General features: G+C 45.8%; 1 protein-coding gene across 2 annotated transcripts; it reads right to left on the minus strand.

The window, feature by feature from the left end:
- Nucleotides 1-673: 673 nt before the first annotated feature.
- On the minus strand, nucleotides 674-22,039 carry GGT1 (gamma-glutamyltransferase 1). Of its 2 annotated transcripts, none has more exons than XM_008502777.2 (13): nucleotides 21,992-22,039; nucleotides 11,834-12,001; nucleotides 11,111-11,238; nucleotides 10,828-10,917; nucleotides 9,622-9,814; nucleotides 8,278-8,435; nucleotides 7,253-7,402; nucleotides 6,627-6,763; nucleotides 5,610-5,797; nucleotides 4,691-4,818; nucleotides 3,710-3,822; nucleotides 2,563-2,676; nucleotides 674-1,508 (listed from the first exon to the last, which is right to left on the minus strand). In XM_008502777.2, exons 2-13 carry the CDS (start codon nucleotides 11,995-11,997, stop codon nucleotides 1,365-1,367), a joined length of 1,707 nt encoding a protein of 568 aa, XP_008500999.1. In that variant the 5' UTR covers nucleotides 11,998-12,001; nucleotides 21,992-22,039; the 3' UTR covers nucleotides 674-1,364. The 2 variants fall into 2 exon arrangements, with proteins under 2 accessions (XP_008500999.1, XP_030316639.1); XM_030460779.1 differs by lacking the exon at nucleotides 21,992-22,039 and adding an exon at nucleotides 13,736-13,907.
- Between the last annotated feature and the right edge of the window lie 913 nt (nucleotides 22,040-22,952).

Here is a 22,952-nt window from a genome sequence, read left to right on the forward strand (position 1 = left end):
TTAAACATGATCAAGCTATCTTTTTGTTCCTTAAAACTAGACTCTCCTCAATTCCAGAAACTACTGGCAAAGAGAGGGTGTCTGATACCCAAGTGTCAGTCTTTCATTTTCTCATCAGTGCATTCTGTATTTTCAGATTCTTGCACACTGACAAGAAGTTTCAACAAGCCGAACAGATGAGTTCAATTACTGTTAATTGTGTTTCAAGGACTTGATAAACATTCCGAGAACTTGGTAACATTCTGGAAAATTTAGTTTTGATCTCAGGCTAAGTTCATCTGATGTTATGTATTAGTCCATGCTGGTAGGTGAACACCAAAACCCCCCCTCATCCATAGGCACAGACACTCTTAGCTGTTCCATATAAGACATGGATTTCTCAGAGCTCATTAACTGTATGATTAATGTTCACTTACCTTCAAACAGGAGTAGTTGCACCATGCCTTTCTTTAGAGGTCTCATTTCCTCAGGCTGTGGTATTCTGGGCCTGCAGTATGATGTGTTAAAAGCAAACTGGAAAAAAATCAAGCTTTTGGATACTTAAGTTTTGGGGTTTTTTTTTACTCATAGTTTAATCAAAGGAGAGAACAACAACAAAAAAATCTCTGGACAGCTTCTTTCCCACAGATTTTGCCATCCTTTTTGGCAATAGCAACTGTGCAGGCAAGAAAAATGTGACTCCGTATGTATTTATTTTAGTTGTGCTCAGAGTTTTACAGGTAGCATCTTCCCTTTAGACCTTCTCAACAGAAATATAAAAAAGTTTGAAGCCACTTGCCCATTTACCCACTCATCTCTGATAATCAACAGAAGTGAAAAGCAGAAACATCTCATTAAAGAAAGAGTGGTGAGTTTGTGAAGGTTTATCCCAGTCTAGAGCTGGGCTTCCTGCTATGGCACAGATCTGTGTTTGTGATTTAGAAAACCCAGCCCCTAAAGTCCTGAAACTCCCATCTACTCAACAGTAAACAAATCTCTAGCAGTGACAGGGACATTCCCGATAGCTGACACTGTGCAAGGGAAACCCTTCCTGCAGCTTGGGTGAGCTGGACCTTCTTCAGAAGCTCTGGGTACCCAATCTATCTTCATGGGATGGAGAGGAGGCAGGGAACAAACTCTTCAAGGCAAAACAGACTCTTCAAGTAAGTACTGCACATCCTGGCAGACATGCCTGGCTAAGCAGACTGCTGTGGCATGAGGCACTGCGGTCATGGCTGTAGAGAACTGTCCCAGCTCTGTCACTAGAACCACAGGTAAATTTGTTCTCTTTCCTGTGAGAAGTCCCTGAGTTGCAGACCTAAAGGATCTTCCCCCCAAACACACCTCAGTGTCACGAGACCACTGAAAAAAGGAGCTGAGCCATGTCAGTAGCCTGCAGGGAAGCCTCCTTTCCGGGAATCGGAGGCTGCAGCCCATCCTTCATCTGTTCTGAGAATGGCCTGAACAACCGCCCCGCCGCTCACCCGCGTCGTCTCGTGTTTTCTCTTCTTCAGTTCTTCTTCTACACCCTGCAATGCAGAAGTGAATGAGGACAACAGGAGACAGGGACTGCACACGTGCTCTGCACCACAACCTGCATCCTCCATGACTGCCCAAGCGTTCGGTGCCCGTATTGGGCAGGGACTGCAATGCTACATGCTGATCCTCCTCTTCCCTTTGCTTTCTGGGCTTCCCTGCTTTTGAAGAAGTGGAACTGAGGAGATGTGGCATTTGTTGTGCTGTGTTGGCTACCAGTGGTGTTCCTGGTCACAGAGCATTCTGCCTCAGATATTCATATACCAACAGCAAGAACTGATGGATCCTCTTTGAGACTGGGGGAAAGCACAGCACTTGCAGAGAGCACTTTGGACATCATTCCAGGTGCAGGCAGGCATCTCAACTGTTACCTTAATGAGAAGCTAATCAAAGGAGGATCTTCTGCACAGTTTGATGAAGAAAAATGCCTTATGTAGGAGTGTTTTCACTCATACAGAGATGTGGCATGATACTACCTCTGTCTTGGGCCTTTGGGATGTGTAATTCCTCAGGGTGAATGAAGCTGCCACCTCAGGTGAGTGGTGTGCAGAGTGAGGCAGATCCTGCCATTATCTCTCAGGCTCACAGTGCTGCACAGAGACCTTTACTCTGAAAATATAACCAAGCTTGTTCTTGGGTCCCTCTGTGAATCTTCCCTTGCTGGCTCTACCAGTGCTTCAGCATTCATGAGGAGGTTGTGCAATTGGTCAAGAGTTTCCTGAGGGTCACTGGATTTCAACTACTGGATGGTTTGGACCCTGATGATGCTTCCTATTTTGCAAGTCCTTTGAGCCAAACTACATCACTAGAAGATACATGCCCCCAGATGCAGGTCACACCTCAGTGCAGTAGGCCTTAAACCCATGAGACTGAGACTAAATGTACACTTAACTGTGACACTACTTGACCTGTACCAGCTGTAATACTGCTCACATAGGAACATTTGGCAAAGCCTCATGATTTTCCCCAGGTGCATGCCTTCCAAACACCAGGAGCCCAGCACCTGACAAGAAATTCATGCACACCCCAGACTCCAGCTAGACAAACCTCCTCTATTTGCTGCTCAAGCTCCGTGATACTGGGAAACAGCTGATCATGAAATCTGGGCTCTTCCACTGCTTTCTTCACATCGTAACCAAACCAGATGGAATTGATGATCACCTATGAGAAGCAAAAAGCCTTAATGTTACTTATTTGTTCAAAGAGACCTGACCCTTGTAGCAACACAGGCTGAGGGATGCTCCCCTGAGCACACAAAAGGCATCATTCCTGGTTCCTGCTGCTTTCAGCAGTCCCTGCCTTGGCTGAGCAAAACACAGGTACAGTGTGGCAAGTCAGCTTGTATATGCTCTCCCACACAGAGAGATCATGACTTCATAAAATTAACATAGTAAAAGGCTCAGATCCTCAAGCTGTTGTGGTTAGGTTTATGCTGCTGTGATTAAGCTAGTATAGCTTAGTTACACACACAGCAAACACAGAGCTACAGCTTCTGGCTACTGTGCAACCAGTTTCCTTAAACCTGGCTCATCTCTAAAGGCTGAAATTGCAGGCTGGAGCTGCTGGCAAGGGAAAATAGCCTCAGGATCAAGTGCTTAGAAAGCTGCTCACAGCAGTTTTTATGGAGATGTCTCCACTACCTCAGCTAAAAAGCAGGATTCAGCCAGGTGCTCTGAACTGCTGTGTCTGCTGGTGCAGGAGACAGCTTTCCCATGCAATCACTTTTGGTCTAGCTGGGCCTTTGAATGGCTGCTACAGAGAGCCTGTCTGTCAGATGTCCTGACACCAAGCCTGGACTAAGTTCTTAGTTTCTCTGTGTGATTTTCATCCAAGGTTTACCATGTTGGATTGGAATGTTTCTGAACTAGATGAAGAGACTACTTCATAAAGATCAAAGCTAAACTGAAGTCACAAATCTCCAAGTGGTAAGAACAACTTGCCAAAGCAAAAGACCTGGAGTCACTGAAGGAAGTAACTTAAGAGACCCTTTGTAGCTCTTGGAGGAGTTGGCATTGAAAGTCTGGCCCTCAGAAGGCCAGGCAGGAACTGCCCTTACAGGCCCCTGGCCCAAAGCTGAGAGCCACAGCCATGGTCATGTCACAGGTGGAGACTTGAGTCCCTTACCCAAACACTGCCTCTCCCCCAGTGTGTTTTGCCTCAGCCTCCTCCCATGCTGGCCCATGCCATCACATACCAGAGCTGTTGCTGTGGTTATTTTTGTTCCTCCAGAAGCACCAACCACCATCTTGACCTTTTTCATCTTATCCACCAAGATGGAGGGGCACATAGAGGACATTGGTTGTTTACCTGTTGGGGATAAAGATGGAACAGAAGCTCAGCTTTCCACCTTCAGCTTACAAACTGCCAGCTCCTGCTCCATGTCTAAACCCAGAGCCTCAGTATCCACCTTCATGTGTCTTCTCCAGCCCCTGAGAATCCCACTATCACCAGTACCCACCTCCTTCTTGGTCCTGCAGTGTAAAGCTTAACCCTTGTCCCTCACACAGAGGCTGAAGGTGCCTTTCTCCACAGTCCTGCCCCAGATGGGAATGTCTGAGAAGCACCATGGAACTTTCCTTCCTGCCCTTTCACTTTGCTGCCCCTTTCCAAAGCAGAGGGTTCAGGAGGGCAGCAGAATCCCAGATTCTGCTTTAGCAGAATGGCTTTAGCAGCAGTGAGATGGGTCTGCAGGAAGCAGTGGTGGAGCAGGCAGGGAGCCTGCTTTAGGTACATGAACTGGGTCTGTGCAGACCTTCCTTACAGCCCCCAAGGCAGAACAGGCTGGGCTGGGCCACCTAATATTTACAGCAGCTCCTGCTGCTGCCTCCCTCTCAAATCAGTTCAAAGAAACCCAAATTATTCTATGATTCTATGAATCTTTTGCAGCCCCAAGTCATCTCACTTGATATTTGCTTGGGAAAGGATTTCTGGCTGTTGGAAGGAGGCTTGCATAAGCAAGGGTGTTTCTTAGGACAGCTTCTCCTCCTTCAGGATGCACCAGGAGCTGCTGGTTGTGTTTCTGAGCCAGGTGACTCACTTTTATCCCTGTTCTCTGCAGAAAGCTCTAGCTCTTGGGCCTGATGGCAGACATGCTGCAACCCACCCTGCAGACACCATAGTGTTAGTATGTGAGATAAAGCCAAAAGACTGAGTTAGGAAGGTAGTTTACAGCTACCTGGTGCTATGAAATTTGCTGGAGAAGGAGGGATCCCAAATCCATTGATAATGTAAGGTGAGCTGAAGTCATCCATCTCATCATTAAATAAGATTCCACTCACATTGGATAGCACATCAGAGCCAAAGCTAGACAAAAAGAAGTTGGCACAGACAAGTCAAAAGCAGAGCAAATCCAGGGAGAGATTGAGGTGAATTGCTGCAATCTGAAATCTGGGATTTGAGTGGAGTAACTCTCTGCTCCTTCCTGTTATGAAGGACACTTTGGCACCCCTTGGGGGAAGGAAGCAGTTTACACTGTGAGTACACAGCTACACAAAGAGGAAAGACAACCCAGGGCCCTGCTGTACAGCAACACTGCAAGGACCCCAAGGGGAAAACAGTACAGCAGCCAAAATCAGCCAATTCCCCTGCCAGGGGGGCAGTACTGCACCCCCTTCAGAGGCAGCACAGCTCAAAAGCTGGCACATTGTGCAATGATTGGGGTTTGCTTAGATTTGTGAAGCTGGAGATATTTTCTATGGACAAAAGGAACCTTCACCCCTCAGCTTCAGGCCATACACACAGAACACAGCTCTTCCTGACAGCACTCAAAGAGAAACACTGCACTCCCAGGCCAGTTGTTATTAGCTCAAATTCCTTCCAGATGCCCGGAAAATCAGAGCTGGCAGTGAGACCATTGTTTATGAGAAGATCCACATGCAGGGACTGTTTGGTGGGAGAACCCAACATGAGAGAGGACACATCTTTTCCTCTGACCCAACCACACAGGCCTCAGTGCTAAGAACTGACCCATCAACAGTGCTACCCACCACTACCCCCCCAGAGAGGTGACAGTTCAGAGATGTTTTATACCAACCACAGAATCACCACTAGGAAGATGGCAAAGGCCTACAGGGAAGTAATGTCTGAGCTCATACTATTGGTTGATGGTGCTGGTGGCGGACACAGCGCTGCCATCATCAGCCACAACGGAGAGGTGGGATGTACCAGCACTGTCCCTGGTGTAATACACTGGCTCATAGTAGTCAACAGGGTGGGAGGTGCTGTCTGTGATTTTCCTCCGCAGACTGTTCGCAAAGAACTCGGACGTCAGGTTTCTCAGTGCCTGTCAGAGAAACCCAGTGCAGTTACTCAGCAGATTAAGAGACACGTAGTTAGGAGGCTGATACCCAACACTGCAGATCCCAGCAGTGAAGCTATAGCATGCCAGCAGGGGCTTTCCTCCTTCTTGAAAGATGGACATTGTATCAAAGAGCATTTTCAGCACTCACAGAAGCATCTGTTACAATGCACCCTTTTGTGTAGCAACTCAATCAGCATCCATTATTGCAGATCTAGGGAAAGCTGTCAAGTGTAGGCAAGCAGTGCTATACTTGTTTCAGAGAGGAGAGGGATGAGGTTGGGAGGACTAGCTAGCCCCAGCCAAGCTCTGATGATTGCTCTGCATGTTGGCAAATTTGTGTCCACTAGGCTAAGCTGGGCTCAGATCCTGCTGCTTTTGAGGAGCCACAGAAGTAAAAGCACAAAGTGTAAAGCTGGGAAAATCAGAGTTCCTGCCTCATCCCTTCCCATCTGTTGGTCCATTCAGTATAGGCAGGACTGTGGTCAGAGAGTCACAAGGACGATGGGAATGTCAACTAAAGAATAAGTCTTCAAGCACTTTGGAAGCAGGGAGAGTTAGCCCTGGCTATACTCAAATGCTCCTGGTGATTTAAGGATTTTGCTTTTCCTTACAGCAGGAATGTTTCCTCTGCTTATATCCCTCACAGCTCAGCCACGAATCACACAGGACTTCAGATTCTGATTCAGAGATATTTCAGTGCCAGTCAATAGCAGGTGGCACACAGTATCTCTGACAAGCTTTAGTCACCAAAAAAACTTTAATGTTCTGGTCAGCCTTGGTGTTGCAGAAAAAAAAGGTTTTTGCCAGGTACCTCTGTGATGTTGACAAATTTTGGATCTCCCAGTAAAGTCCTCTTGGCATAGGCGAAGCGGAAAGCCTCCACAATGCGGTGGTAAGTCAGTCCTTTCTCCTCTGTGGTTTTGATGCTGTCAGCAGAGAAATTATATCCTGGCAACAGAAGACAAATGAATGTGAACACAAAGGAAAGGGCACGGTCAATGGAGTGCTCATAAACCTGTGACAAATGGTATAATCTTGAAGCCCTGAAGAGATGCAGTCACTGGACTATCCAAATCTCTGCATGGAGACCACGTGAGCTCTGGTAGTTTTGAGCACTGTGGAAGTCATCAGAAGGATTTGTAATTGCAGAGACATTTTCCAAAGAAGCTTCAAGTACAAGGTATTTTCCACCCATGCAGATACCAAGGAAATGCCCCATTTAGGAGCATATTTTTCCTCTTGCACCTGTATTTCAAGTAGGAAGGTGACATCCTTGAGGTTACAGCAGAAGAGGAATGTTTCTGCATCTCTGATCCCCCATGGGGTCTCAGACTTCTCTACCTGCTGGAGGGCTACCAAAGGAAGCCTGGCTCCCAAACCACAAAAAGGCACTGTCTTGTGAGCTTGCCCAACTCCTGCTGCCTGTGGCACTCTCACCTTTCAGTATGTTGAAAATGAGGGCTAGCACTGGGCCACTTAGGGGGGCACTGGGTGTGTAGAGGGTAAACTCCCCCAGTGTGACGGGTATGGGATCTTCAATCACTGTTGCGTTGTAGTCCCGCAAGTCATCCAGTGTGACAATGCCCCCTGGAAAAGAGAAGGAAACTATAGATGTAGGTTTATTACACCCACATCACCGTGTGATCTCTGGTGGGAAGAGGAGGTTATACTCCATCACCATGCATCACAGCAAGAACAGGAGGGAACACAGAAAAATCCAAAAACTTGCAAGGTAAAGAAAGCAAAGATGGGTGCACAGCAGATGAATTTATTACTTGACAGATCCAGCTGAGGCTCAGACAGCCTAAGCTTGAAGCTGGGCTGATTTACTGCAGCCAAATCTGTTTTTATGAAGGACACCAGTAACGTCGGGTAACAAAACATCTTTAAGAGTCCTGTTTACAGGAGCAGGATGCAGCTTTTGGGTGCAGATGCTTTGTGCTACCCCAGAAGCAGAATAATTTGTATGTTCCATTGCCTTTCTCATCAGAAGGGGGAAGCCTGGTAATTAACCATCACTTCAGGGGGGTGGCTGAAGCTGGCCACAGCTAGCAAGTAAGGACAGGGTACTACCACCATCTAGTGGCATCGAGACATTAAACAAGCTCAGAGTTTAGTGGACCATTTGTGTAAGGTCTGAGGTAGAAACTTGTTGGACTCAGCCTCTGCAAACTGCACGTATCTACTAAGTTATATCCAGAAAAGCATGGACTTGCTAGTCTATATGTCACAGCAATATGTCACAGCGTATACTGTCCACTTCTGATTGAGTCTCAAATGCATCCATCAAAGCACTAAAGGCTTTTCTTGGGTGTCCTGTTGCTACAGATCTCAGAGGTGGCATTTCGGGCAGCAGGCTCGACCTGCTTCCAAGGCTTCTGCAGGTCACAGGCTCCTCCCTGGATGCTGAGCAGCAGCAGTCAGGTCACTCATGCTGTTTGGACAGATGTCCTGTTTCTCACCTACACTGCGGATGTCATCGATGATCTGTTTTGCCAGGCTTCCTGTGTAAAAGGCATCTGCTCCTTCACTGGCTATAGTCTCGTATGTGTTGGCTAGTTTAGGCATCCTGATGATATCGCCCTCATGCAGAATTTTCCCTCCTCTGCAGAACACTTCGCTAACAGAGAAACAAGATTGAGAAGATCAGATCTGAGAGACAAGTTCAAAACTATGTGTACCTGTACCAGCTGACACAGTATTTGAGTGTTCATGCTAGAGGCTTCTTGGAGAAAAGAGAAAATGCCTGAGCTATGTCCCACAGTTCCCGATATCTTGCACTGGGACATAAAAGTGAACATTTTTTTCTGACCTGGAATTCCACATTGCTCAGAATTTGCTCAGTGAAGCCTGCAGGAGGGAGTGTTGATCTTTTTCACCAAGGCAGGCCACCCACCCTACCTGCCCAAGGGGCCAACAACTGTCTCAAGATGCCCAGGAGGGGCCATAGTCCTTGAACTAAAGCAGTTCTGTTCAGAGCAGACTATGAAGCTATGAGGCTCAAAGCTATCAGTGAGTCCAGGAGAATGCATTTCAATCCCTGTTTGTCAGAGCACTTTGAGGGAGACAGTTTCCTCTCTAGCTCCCTCATCGTGCATCATGGATGTGCTGCTGTGGACCTGACGGATGGAAGTACAGGAGATAGACCCAGGCAGTTGGACTGCAAACCAACCTGCAGCTGGCAGAGATTTTAAGGGAAAAGAGTGGATTAAGCACGATCTCCTATGGGTCTGAACACAGACACCAAGGGTTTGACTGTAAGAGGAAGTGAAGGAGCATTTAAAACCCTTCACATTCATAGTCATTTACCAGAAATAGATGGGCAGAGGCACTGATAGAGGAAGACTGACTGCAGAGTAAGAGATGACCCAAAGTCCCACTGCCTGGCAGCAGATTAGATGTTCAAGGACACTCTGCAATTGCCCCCAATGCAGGTAAGATTAGTACACTTACAGCACAAGGAGAAGCTGGGGATTCAGGAAATACATTGCCATCTGACAGATTTATCCCAGCATGTAGTTTCATTCCACCCTTGTTCAGACAAATGGGTAATCAGAGCAGAATTTATCTCCCTTTAAAGGTCAGGACTGAACATTCCTAAAATTGGCTACATGATTTAGCACCTTCAGGAAGCTGGAATAACATCAGCAGGTACAGTGAGTACAGTCACTGGAGAGGAGGCACACTCCTCGCAGACACTACATTACACAAACACAGAGACTTTTTAGCTTGGAAGCAGTTACCCCAAATTTCCCCCCATAGAACAGCAAGTGCTCTACCCACCACAGTGAGACTGCTCCACCTACCACAGGGAGGGATTGCTTTCAATTGTCTCCTCTCTTGATTTGATGGCTGCTGCAAGGCCTTTCCCAACAGGGAATCCTTCTCTTGCCATCTTGATGCTGGGCAGGAACAAGTCCCTCCATGCCAGTTTGCCATGACGTTTGTGAGCCAGTTCATACCCACGGATTTCTCCTGGAACAGCGATGGAAAGTCCTCCTGGAGCAGAGAAGGAATGTATTAGTCTTCCACAGCAAGAAAAGAAAGGGATTAATGGAGAAGGCAGTAGAGCTGGCTTCTCTGTCAGCACTGGCTTTAGGCAGGGGTTACATATATTGTGACCAGCTCAGCATATGCATGCTATGCTAACAGAATTATTCTGCCTCACGTTTATGCCTACACATTCTGTACTGTTGAAACACCTCTATCCTCCTGCTGGTAACTCAAATTTTTGAGTCAATTCCACTGAGTAGGCTCTGTACCAGAGAAAAGTTGCTCAGAAGACTGAAGCTATCATAGCTGCCTGCAGTTTCCAGTCCTTGAGAGAGCACACTACACTAAGAAGCCACAGACTGTCCTCCCAAGCCAAAAACTTTGTCTCAGCATTTTGACTGCAGTTGCAACATATTGATTACTACAGTGTAGGGTGATGGCAGCAGTTTGCTTCAATCCTGTTTTTATTGATATCTCCCAGAAGTTCAACTTACTTCTCAACCTCCTTCCAACATGCTGTTCCTCCTTGGTTACAGAAGTGACCGTGATGAGAACTAGATAGTGTTTCTTTCTATTTTTTTATTACAAAATACTTCCCTGAAAGGAAATTGCTTCTACTTTTCTGGAGATCCTGAAGCAGTGGCTGAAGTCACCACTAAAGGTATTGAGGGAGGACATTTGAACTGACAAGAATGAAGTTGATCCACAAAGATATATCCAAAGAAGGGGAAAGGAAAGATGGCAGTGGGTCACACTCAGGGCTATGAATTCACATGCATGTTCATGATGTGAAATGACCAATTACTTTGAAGGACATTATTTTTAACTTCCTTATGAGGACCAAGTTTGCAGATTGGGCAAAGCAGAGGACATTTCTAGGTGATAAGTCCCACAGATATGGAAGAACTTAACCATAAGAAATGTTAATTCAGACATGTCAAGAGCAGCTAATGTTGGAGCTACGCAGTCCCAGCCAATTCTATGATTCTATGAAACAGTGAAATGAGCCTTTGCCATACCTTTCAGAGAGAGCTGTGTGTTGTTCCCAAACATGTCTGCTGATGCTCCTTTTGGAGCCACCTCTCTTGCATTAATGATTTCCACTTTTCCTTTAACAGAACAAGGAAGATGATGTTTAGGCCTGGACTCAACACATGAACTCCGATCAATGTGAGCCAGTTTCTAGGCAGTTATTTTGAGGACAGCATGTTCCCTCAGAGGCTGTCAGAGTCTTTTACCTTCACTCAGGAAGCATAAATCATAAACATTTCTCAGACTGTTCCAGATGTGTATGGACCTTACCTGTGCTGCTGTAGATGGTAAAGAAGAGGCCCCCTCCAATTCCCATGCTGTGAGCATTCATAAGTCCTACACAAAGCAGAGCTGCAATAGCAGCATCCACTGCTGATCCACCCTGCTGAAGAATGTCTCTGTGGGCAGAAGAGCAGGCACCATATCATGACATGTTACAGTGTCTCAGCTACCTGTGAGCAGGAGTCATCACAACAGCTACAACAGATTCTCCAATGCACATTTGTTCATACCCAGTCTACAGATTCCTCAGGAATAAGAAATTTTGAGCCTCAGTCTCTTTAGAGAATCCATCCTAATGGTCTAGGTGCAGACCAGATCAGCCATCATTAAAGACACATCCAAACTAGCTTGAAAAGACTGAGATGTCTCAAATTACGCTTGGGGACAGGCACTCCAGACACATTCATTACACATGAGAAATACAACTCTCTGAGGAGCCTGAAATCTTCAGCACTTGCATCTAGAACTGGAGGACAGTGTGACAAATGGTTTTTAAAAGGAGTTTGAGTTTTCTTTCAGCGACTACAGTAGCATTGGTAAGGCATGGTATAAGGCCAGGTTGTATTAAGGGCCCCTATTTCTACAGGGAAATTAGAGATTATCTGTGCTGGGCACCTGCCAGGCTTGCATCTGGACATTAGGGAGACAACAGTTTTGTCTTGTGCAAGAGCTGTCAGAGCTAATAAGAGTCACAGCACAGTTAGCAGGTACCTTCCAATTATTGAGCACTGCCCTGCGTCTGTAGCCACAGCCGCCCTCTTGTAGGTGTGGGTGTCCCCTGAGTCAGAGCCCCGTCCAAAGAAGAGTCCCAGGAAGAGGATGAGTCCCAGCAGGGCTGCAGCCAGGACTCCAGCCACCACACAGCGCTTCTTCATCTTCCTGTGGGAAGAGAAGGATGGTCAAGCTTGCTGCCTCTGGGGCACACAGGAACTAGGGAGCAGTCACCAGGCACAAGAGCACTCTGTTTATCTCCCTCCTCTCAGATCTGCTTTTTCCCCTCTAACTCCCCCACAGCCAGCACCTCTGCAGACAGAAGGGGGGCTGGGGAAGGAGTGGCCAGGGGAGCTGTGAGCACACTTCTGGCCTTGACAGCTACATCAGGGTGATGTCCTCTTTTGAACTGAAGTAGAATATAAAGAGGGGAGAGGATGTTCAAGGTGTCCTGCTGCTGTTACCCTTTCAGTGGCAACAGGGCAGCTGATTGCTCTGTGACCTGATGCTCTGAAGATTTTAGATGCTCAGCAAGGCTCAGCTCTGCTTGGGAGGACAGGAGCCTCCCAATTTGATCTAGTTCACAAATAAAGTCAGTAATACCAGAGACTTTTTATCAGATTCTCTCCTCCAACACATGCTGGCAGGCTCTTTGCCTCCTTTGTAATGTGATGGAGTTGAGGGCTGCATGCTGTCCACACCCTGGAGGCAGGCTGGCTTTGGCAGGTGAGCAGTCATCTGTGTTATCCCTCCTTCCCTCCCTCCCTATTTCACAGCCATGCAGCAAGGCTGTCTATGTGACTTCTTCCCATCTTTCCAGCCCTTGCTTGTTAGCAGGTTTCCAAGAATTCCGAGCCATAGGCTGTGAACAGCTTCCCCCTCCCCTCATGGAAGGGTCTCTCAAATATTTCCTCACTCAGATTCCTACCAGGACCTTTTCTATGGACACTGCTGGTACCATTTCTCTCTGCTCCAGCCATCTCTGTACAAAACAGCCATTCTATCAGCTCCAAAGCCTTTACCCATTTCCCCTTTAATCATTGCTGCCATCCTATTTGCAGAGTGATCTATTTCAGTGAGCACCCCAGGGACTCCTGGAAGCCCCTGGTAACAGCTCTGAAGTGTTGCAGTACCAGCAATGGAAAGGCTCCAAATAAGCAACTATCACTTGGGTAAGAACCTGTCTTATAGCTGGCAGGTAACTGTAACCACCAAAAATGCAACAGATTCATAGGTGAGAAGGACAATCCAAGGTGCAGAGCACAATGGGTGTTAGTCATGACTTACATCACCTTCACAGAACAAATGTTTTTTAAAAATTAACTTTGTATAATATACCTTAAAATACCATGTCTGTGAAGGAGTCTCTGTCCAGAAGGTTGTCAACAACTAGTTCAAAACACATCTTAGTCATCAGCAAGCAACTTGGGCCAAAGCCATTTGGCAAACCCCAGCATGGGCAGAGCACCCCCTCCTGCTCAGGGCCCTTGGCCAGAGCACTTTGCCAAGGACCTGCCACTTCTAGAGGGTGACAGCCATGCTCTCGACTCCATGTTTCCCTGTCCTGCACACAGCTGCTTCTGGGGTGTCCAGAGTTAGAGTTCATTTGTGGGTGAGCACAGGACACCAAGCTCTCCAGCAAACATATTCCAGATATGCACTAGGATCAGTAAAGAGTTATTGAGAGGATGAAGTGTCACTGTCACCTTGCTGGGACCTTGTTCCTGAAATACAGCTTCAGCAACTTAACTCATTTCCCTTCCCTTATAGGACTGTTCCAGCAAGAAAGACCTCAAATCATCATATTGCACTGAGGGCCCAACTTCCCCCTGTGTGGTGCAGCTTTGGGTTTTCTCTGTGACTACTGTACTGGTGCAATAGCCAAGATGCCCTTTACCTTACCGAAGCATCTGTCATCCTCAGAGACAAGCCAGTCCATGGCAATGTGGGTGAAGAGTGGCTCCACAACCCCAGCCTCTGGGGATGTTCAACAGCCCAAAGTAGAGCAAACTCCAGCAGTCCGAGCAGCACTCAGTGCTTTGCAGCAGCAGCACACGCAGGATAAGGGAGCAGAGAGGGTGCCAGCACTGAGCTAACTAAAAGAAACAGCCCAGTCCAGCCAACCAAAACTTTTTTCAGAGGGAGGAGATTAGCAAGCACGGCCTCCTCAACCTCACCCCCACTCCTGTTATTTAAATTCGAGATACACACTTGCTATCCAAGCCCTGTGTCTGAGAGCCTCAGCCTGAGCACCAAAGATGGTCTTTTCCAAGTAAAACAGCTCAAACTTGGGTGTAAATCTACTGTATGTGCTGTTCTGTAAACAAATGTCAACCAAGGCAGTAAAAGATAAATGGATGAAACCTCTTTACAGGTTCTAGAACTTGATTTACACTCCACTATTTTTAAGAGACCAGTGGCGTGTTTGCAGAGCAACAACTGTGCAGGGAAACAGAGAAGCCATTATGTCCCCAACAATAGCTCACACACAGCCTCGGAGTTTAAAGACAGTTTTGTTTTTTTTGTTGGCAGAGAGAGTTCAGCTTCAGCACTGGCAGTCTCCTCCAGGCTTCACAAGAAATGCCATGGGATCTTTTGTCTGCCTCCCAGTTAGGCAGAAGGTACTTTGTTTCATCTGAAGGCTGCTCTGTGCTGGTGACTGAAGCCCCGGAGCTGGTGTGTTAACCCACAGGCTGCTGGCTGGGCTGGGCAGTTCTCCTCCACAGCTGCTTGACTCACTGCTGGGCCCCTGTAACATTTACTGCTTTGTCAGGCAAGTTATGCTGAGAGCACAAGAGGAGGTGGGGAACCTCAGATGGCACCACTGCTTCCATCTTTCCCCTCCTCTCTGGATTTGGATGGATTTTAGCATCTCCTAGACCTGAGAAGGAGCTCCATGTGGAGTGCCCAGCTGCCCAGTGAGTGCACAGACCTTGAAAAGGGCTCTCCAGCCCACTCAAGTGCCTCAGGCAGGGCTCCCAGGGCCACGGTAAGACACAGACCAGTAGGGACAGGGACAAGCAGAGAGCCATGAAGGATACACTGACTGCTCCTGCACTGCACTGCAGTTCCACGTCACCATCTGGGCTGGTCCTCTGTGATCCAAGTGGAGCCAGAAAATATGAACTTAATAAAACTTTATCTGTGCAATGTGTTGGGTTGATCCTGCTAAGAAGCAGTAGAGGTATGAGTTAAAGATCTGCAGCTTTCTCTTCTTCAGCAGTACAGAGATCTAACTCAGCTGAGGACAATTCTCTTCGCCTTCACTCTCAGCTTGACTCCTATAAGTTCCTAAACCTATTTCACCCTGACCATAGAGGGAAGTATCCCTGGCACAGTCCTCACTGCCTTCCCACCTGTGGCACAGCCAAGAGTCAAACAGGCATTTTTTTTGCTGTATGTCAACAGGGAGATGGATCAGGAGCCTACAGATAACCATTCCCTAAGCCACCTCACCACTCTTGCCCTGTGCCCTGGGTAGACACCCTGCAGGAACAGCTGAGTTTTTGCACCAATGGTATTTCTGAGCCTTGGCTCTGAAGTCCCAGCTATGATTTATTGTTGGGAGTGGAGCAGCAGCTGCGGGCCACCAGCTAAGCTGGCTACCCAACTATTGTCTGCTCAGACTGGTTTTAACCTCCAGCCAAATTCAGCAGTCTGAACTTGGGAGAAGCAATAGGCCTCCAGGAGAGAGGGGCTGTAAAATCATTAAAGGCAACAAGATTATTTCTTCCTGTTAAAAAGGTCCAACGGCCAGTCCCAGACATGGAATTTAAAATATTGCCTTGATAGTCTGTCTTTATTTCTACTGGAAGATGGGGAGGAACAGCAAGTAGCAGAGTTATGTGTGTATGAGCAACCCCACTGAGCTGTATTCAGATGTGTCACAGCATTCACAACCTTATTTAAACATGACACTGCTTGTGAATCAACAGAGCCCCTGTGCCACAGGTGCTGATGTCAGGCAGGGGATACAGGGTCTGACATCTCTGCCAAGAGGTCTGTAGAGATAAGAAATCTGCCATGGTCAGGAAAGCACCATGAGGACTGAAAGAGGAGATAGGGGCAGCAAGCAGGAGAGAGAGCAGTGGGATACCAGAGGATGACAAAGAAGTCCAGGTATGCTCAGGCACTGCCTCTTCTTGACTGAAGTAGTGAAGCACCCACTGACAATGCCTCAACCTTTAACCACAGACTTCAACCCAACAGACTTCAGCTTTAAACCCATCTTGCAACAGCTGAATATCTCAGCACCCACTCCTAAAGAGTTCCTTGTACCCCCAGCCCAGTAGCCAGTACTTGGCCATTAACTTTGAGACACCAGTCCTTACTTCCCAGAGCAGTCCATGCTATGCAAGGATAGATCAAACACCTTGAATATTGTCACAGGACACAGACTATGCTCTTCTTAGAAAACCCAAAGCCTAATCAATATAAATAACACTGCCATATTTAAATAATTAATAACAAACTGCTGAAATAACGTTTTCACACTCTACTGCTGTGTCTGCACATACAGATCAATTTTAAAGAGGAAGGCCTTGGTGCAGACCAGTGGTCCCTGCTTATTGCTGTGATGTCAAGCCAGAGATAAATCAACACCAAACAGAAGTGAGCAAAAAGCCCCTGAATAAAGGAGGAATAAATACCTCCAGCTGGCTTGCAGGTATGCTGCTCACAAACACAGCTACTGTCATCAGAATTTGCAACTCCTCCACGGGCATTAGGTTTTCTGAATAAAGCCCTAATGGCAGGTAGTATTCTGTCAAATGCAGAGTAAAATGCAAGTTCACTGACAAAGAGACAATAATTTCTTCTTGAAGCAACCTTTCTCCCAAAAAAACTTCCATGTTTTCCTGCAGAAATTTTAGCATCAAATCCAACATTTTTTTATATTAAGCCACTTCAGGATAAACTATGAAGTGAAAAAAGTCAGAAAGGTGGATTAAACGCAGAATACCCCATTCCATATAACTTTCACAGTGTTCTCTAGTTGGGGACCTCTCAGAAATCCAGAACTGGCAAACTCAATCTCAAAAATACAAGTTATTAAAATAAAGTTTTATAAACTCATTCAAAACATCACCATTACATTCACTCCCAATTTAAAATCAGAATGCATCATTAAAATAGTTCTATTCTCCAACTGCTGCAGAAGATGTTTTCATGTGCTCTTCCACCATTGAACTTGAATCTGTTTATTAGACACAAGCTTATTCATACTGATTAGTCAAGTCCTATCATTCTTTTCTGGTAAGCTTTTATATGATACATTAAAAAAGTCATATTGTTTTATAATCTGTTGAATAGGTAAGCCCACATAGCACTTCCAGGCTGAGGGACATGGGTTAATGAAGGTAATTCAAATTCCTCCTTACCTCCCAAAACTTTCTGCAAGTCTGTCCTGTCCTTTTGAGCAGATCTTTATGTGCTGACAGCCTTTGAATAATCTTTCTCAAGCAATGAACCCCCTTCTAGAGACAACAGATCCTTGGAGCAGTAAACACTTCCCTTAAACCTCTCTGAAGCACCCCATACTATTTGATACTTGTACTGCTCTGCTCATGAGCTTAACCCCTTGAAACTCATTACGTTTGAATTCACAGTACCAGAGGAATGCAGAAGTAATCATTGACTAGGAGGAGAGTCAAGAACCCACACCTTTTAAAATACATGTTTTGGCCTCCACAAAGGTTGTGTATCACCAGCACAATCATTCTGTGTTCTTGGATTCAGTTACTACATGGTGAGAATGGGAGTTTTCCTAGACCTCATTTCTAGCTCTTAAATTCTGATTAAGTAACTGAGTAAATATTTTGTCATCTGAAGTAGAAGTGCTCCCATTTCCACATGGCCAAGTACCCTCACACCCCTCTTACCTAACCAGCTGGCAATCTCGTGGTTCAAAAAGGGACTGGTTGCAATGCTCACATATCTGTTTTCAGCAGTCACAGATACCCACTGCCTTAAATTGCCATTAGTTTCAGTTCAGATTAATATTCCATCTACAATGAGGAGATGCAATGCCTATTCTTCCACCCCTGATCCCACAGCAGCACCCTCTGAGGGGAAGGATGGCAGAGCAGGAAGGTAAGGATGAAGAAACCTGCCCTCCATCACTAAACCTCACTGAGGTTTTTAAGCAATAATCCTACGTCTGTTTGTGCCAGATCTAGAAGTACTGTTGCAGCTCACCTTCTGTTAAACAATGCAGCATAAACCCCAGCAGCAAACCAGACTCAAGCTTATGAGCTGGAGGAACTGTTACTTGGACTGAAAGGACTCAGCTACTAAAGCTCTTGCCACTGCCCATGGCTTGCTAGGAACTTCAGACCCAGCTTTGAGCACAAGAGCTGAATGCAGAGCCAGAATGCAGCACAGGCAAATCACAGCTTGTCTGAAACTTGGGCACAGCAAGGATTCAAGCCCACATGTCCTGCACCTAATTTTTAGCCAGGAGGCTGTCCTGCAAATGCAGGATGAAGCAATGTCTGCCTGTCTGCCAGGCAGCACTGCTCAGTGCTATCTTTTGACCCACCAGGATCAGTCAGGCAGTTAATTCCAAACCTGCCCCAACCTTTGATACACTGAATATCAACTTACTTGGGAAGGATGGTAGCTATTCTACAATGACTCATGAATAAAGGCTTACTTAGTTCCAAGAGTAAAAAGTTTTTGAGAACTTTTGAGAAAAATAAGTGATATTTCCTCTGCTTAAAAATGTCATATTTTCTGTAATAACAACCAAAATTAGAATTCTGTTTAGCATTTACATTTGGTAAAATCATTACTATAAAACATAAGCATTCTAGCTTTCAGATATTTGGAATAGATTTAGCATATACCCATTTTTCAAAGGGCATCCAAGAGATCTTAAGCAAACATGGAAACTTTTTGAAGTTAGGTACTGGCACAGAAAATATTCTGTAGGCTCAGAAGGATTCAGTGCTTGTTTGGTTTCTGCTGCTTCTACTGAACAGTTTGATGGACACATGGAGTCCAGGCCATATTCAGTTAGCAACATGAGCTGCTCTCACTGGATCTAATTCATTGATGTGAGACCCATGATACTGCAGAGAAAAGACTGTAACAGAAGCTACTCCAAAAGCAGTTCATGTGGAAAGGTATCTGCTCTCTGCCCCAAACTGAACTGCACTTTCAGTCTGTCACACATTAAATGATGAAAATTTTATAGGGCAATTTCAGATGCAGCCCACTGAACTGAATCAATCCCTTTCTTAATTTACTAACCCCATAGGTGTGAGGGTACCAGGTTTTATGCTCAATAAAAACTTTAGAACTATGAAACTATGTCCCTGAAGTAGGTCTAGATCAGAAGAGCATCTCCCTGTCACCACATTTGTCTCAGAGGACAACACAGAAAGGTTGCTGGTTGTTAAAAAATCCCTGGTTTAAATACAAATTTTCCAAATGTTACTCTTTGCCTCCACTGCTGAAAAACAAATTTTGTAACAGTGAGCCAACAAAATAAAGCCAATTCCTGTGTCCTTCAAGGGCAATGTAGTCTCACCTGTGCATGTTCTTACCAGCAGAGAGCTGAACAGGTTGGATGCCCCTCAGCAAGTCACTCTTTCACTTACACACAAGTAGAGTGAGGATGGGGTCAGAAAATGTTATGAAATGTGAAATGAGCATTTCTTGTTCTGACAGGTGAATAGCTTGCTAAGCACAGGCTGTGCAATGCACAACTACCTCATTTCTGTGGGAACTTCAAATCTTTCTGTCTAGGTTTAACATAATAGTCCTTTTATAACCCAGCCTTGCATATTTCAAACAGCAAAACCACACATCAAACAGTAATACCATGTTTAATGCAGGCGCATTGCTGCCTTGTTAGTATCAATATCTCAACCCACTACTCCAAAAGAAAAAAGTTCTTCCTGTAGTGCTTGCCACCCCTTTTCATTTGTGATGTTCACAACATGGTCTTGTTTAACATTCTCCAAAAATTAGCATGCACTATTACACTGAAACATGAACAACAGATTGTAATCTCCATTTGTTCCTTCTTCTTAAGAAGTACATCCACCAGCACACGAAGCAATGCCCTCACAGCTCTTGTGATAGACCTTGCAGATACAGAGAAGCATCAGGCAACTTCAAAGCATTTTCAGGTAGTTTCTTTTTGCTTCTTCCCCCACGCCCTACTGATTTTTTCAATAGGAATTTCATGAAGCAACACCAGCAGACAACACCAGGAGAGAAAAAAAACCCTAAACTGGTTAAAGGGAAAAACAGAGGATGAGAGAATGAAGGAGGAAGACTGGAGAACAATAAAGATGGAAGAAGTAAAGTAAATGGGAAAACTAAGGGGGGAAAGCAAACATTGCCCTCTCTCAAGGCTAGAGGCTTTCTTCAGGCTGCAGTTGGATCTATCCTTCACATGCACACTGAAGTTCTCAGCAGTTAAGCCTGCACTTTATTTGTGCTCTGCAGAAGGTTCATTTGATGCTATTGTCATAGGAGGTAACTATTTATTTTATAGACTTTGAAGCAAAGAAACAAATACTCTACATTCCAAAATAATAAATTAACCCAAGACTGCATTAATTGAAGAGCCTTCAGCAGAACTTGGGAAGAGCTCAACTTCCAACTATCTGCTTAAATTCAACTGCTTTTGCTAAATCCAGGCTGTACAGACAGATGAGTGTCTTTATTGTCATGAAGCTGGTTTGAATACCTTTGTCTCTCCTGGTCTAGCCATGGTCTGACTCTGGTTGCTTTGAACAGCTGGATCAGGAAATGCAGCCCAGAACTGGGACCCTGTGCTGTATTAAAGAGAAAAGCCCTGGTCCCAGGGAGCCCACCTTTGACATGTTAGAAAGACTTCAGCACAAACTGAACAGGTATATGGGGACTGAGTGGATTTTCAGTGGGAGATGTTGTACCTCTTCCACTAAAGAGGTAACCAGACCTTTAGCTTCGTAATTAGCATGAGTTGTAGTATCGTAGTGTAAGAAAGAGCCAAGAGCATGAGCAGGTCTTTGTTTTCCAAGCACATGCAAAGAAATTTCTTTACCAAGAATTAAACATGGTCTGCTTGGTTTATTTCAGGACATCTCTTTCTGTTTCACAGGCTAGTTTACCCATACATGACAAAACCCTGGTGTGTGCTTTGCTGAGTGCTCCCCGGGCTCTGCACCAGCAGCTCTGATTCCCCACAGCACTGCTCTTCCTTCTGCTTCTGGAAGACACCTCCAGAATCATGCCACTGTCCTTGCTGCCAGGTAGGAAACTTGCTGGTACTTGACAACAGAGTCTGCATTTTCCAAGTTACCATTATGGGTCCCCTCCTTAGACCCATCTTTCTCTGAAGAGAACTACTTGCCAGCAGGGCATCGATTTAAATAGGAATTTCTCATCCTTAGCACTCCATGAAATCTGCCTTCCAGGGTTTGTACAGCTCTGACCTCTCTGGTGGCAGGTTTGATAGTCTTTCCTGTCAGGTTGCTAAAGCAGCACTTCTCTTATCAGCACGCCATGTCACTGACACCACATGCAAAACCAGGGTCAAATTGTGACTCAGTCTTATGACCCTACATACCAACCTTTCCATAGACCTTTTCAGCCTTCAAATAGGGTGGTAGGTAGGGTACCTTTAGATGGGGCATGCAGAGGTGAAATAGCTTTCACAGTGACTTTACAGAAATCCCAGGTCACCAGACAACCTGCTCCTTTCTCTGCTCTCTGCCTCTGTCAGAAAACCCAACACCTCTTTGAAATCATCAGCTCATGTACTGCTGACCCTATCAAGCCACAGTGCTAAGTAGCTCCCCTGAGGGGTAAAGCAGCAGCTATTCAGATTATTTGGACAGAGACCCTGATGCCTTTGACCTGGCCTTCATTAACTGAGAGAATCCAAAGTCAACACAGTAGATTAAGACCTGTCAGTCCCTATAAAAGAGAAACATTTGCTCTCCAAACCTTGCCCGAAAGCTTGTCATACAAAGGTACACTTTAATGAACTATGATTAAAGAGCTGGAAAGGTACGTAATAAAGGAAAATAAACAATTCCTCCATTTCACACCCCAATCCAATCAAAATACAGAGATGATAAGATAAAAATAATGCTGTTTACTCACTACAATAAAAGCTCTTCCTGGGTGCAGCTCACCTTCAGCTAATGGCACTCCTACCTGGCTCTCTTGTCCTTTATCCCTCAAGAGATCCCAGAAGCATGGATTTCAAAAGCAAAATCGGTCCCACAGAGCTGAGTGGCAGCAAGACTTTATATACGGGAGTGGTCAGAAAGGGAGGGTGATGTAATGAAGTTGTATCTTTGAGCAGTAAAGGCATGCCACCCTTCCCCCTCCTCATCCCTGAAGAATTGCTGGCTCACAGGGCAAGCTGAGAACAGAGTGGTCAGACACTTTCCGTGCTGCACTTTCTCACGGTAAAGGGAACAGCATAGAGGGTGGAGAATGAGGAAAGATCAGACATGAATGGAGACAATACTTTGCTGTTGGGTAGTCCCAGGAGTGAATTTATAACTGGCAAAGTTGTTTCTTTTTCTTCATGCATCAAACAATACTCTGCCAGTTGGTGGTTTTGCCAGTGGCACAAGCCCTGGCAGCAAGGGAACACCCTCTGTACTTGAGCACTGTTGCTCCCATTCCCACCCACCCTGTTAAGGAAAATCCCATTCCCAGACTCTTCGAAGTTTGCCAGTGCTGGAGCACTGCCCAGCTTCATGGCCATAGGGGCTGGGAGCTCTGTGGAGAAGGAACATGTTTCCCGTAAAAGCAGTGTGCTGGACATGGACCTGGGAAGCTCTTGAGAGGCACATCCTGTCCTTCTCCATTAGAGGAAGTCTTGTAGCCCGGGAATGGGGAGGAAATCTCTCAAGGATGTACCATTGCTCTCCAAAGGGGAAATAATTCATTTTCAACTTCCTTCACTACCGTTTTGTTGATCTTTCAGGGATGAGCTTGTTTGACCATGGAAAGCCATGTCATGCATTAGTACAAGGTGTGATTCCAAGCTTAAAAATTACTGGTAAAGTACCTCTGGCATAGCTATGTAAAGGAGAAGCCAACAGAAGACATGGTTGTCTTCTCAGCTGAGGCAGCTGGGAAAGACAGGAACAGCTCAGGCTTT

This window comes from Calypte anna, chromosome 15 (genome assembly GCF_003957555.1).
Source record: "Calypte anna isolate BGI_N300 chromosome 15, bCalAnn1_v1.p, whole genome shotgun sequence".
Lineage (NCBI taxonomy): Eukaryota > Metazoa > Chordata > Aves > Apodiformes > Trochilidae > Calypte > Calypte anna.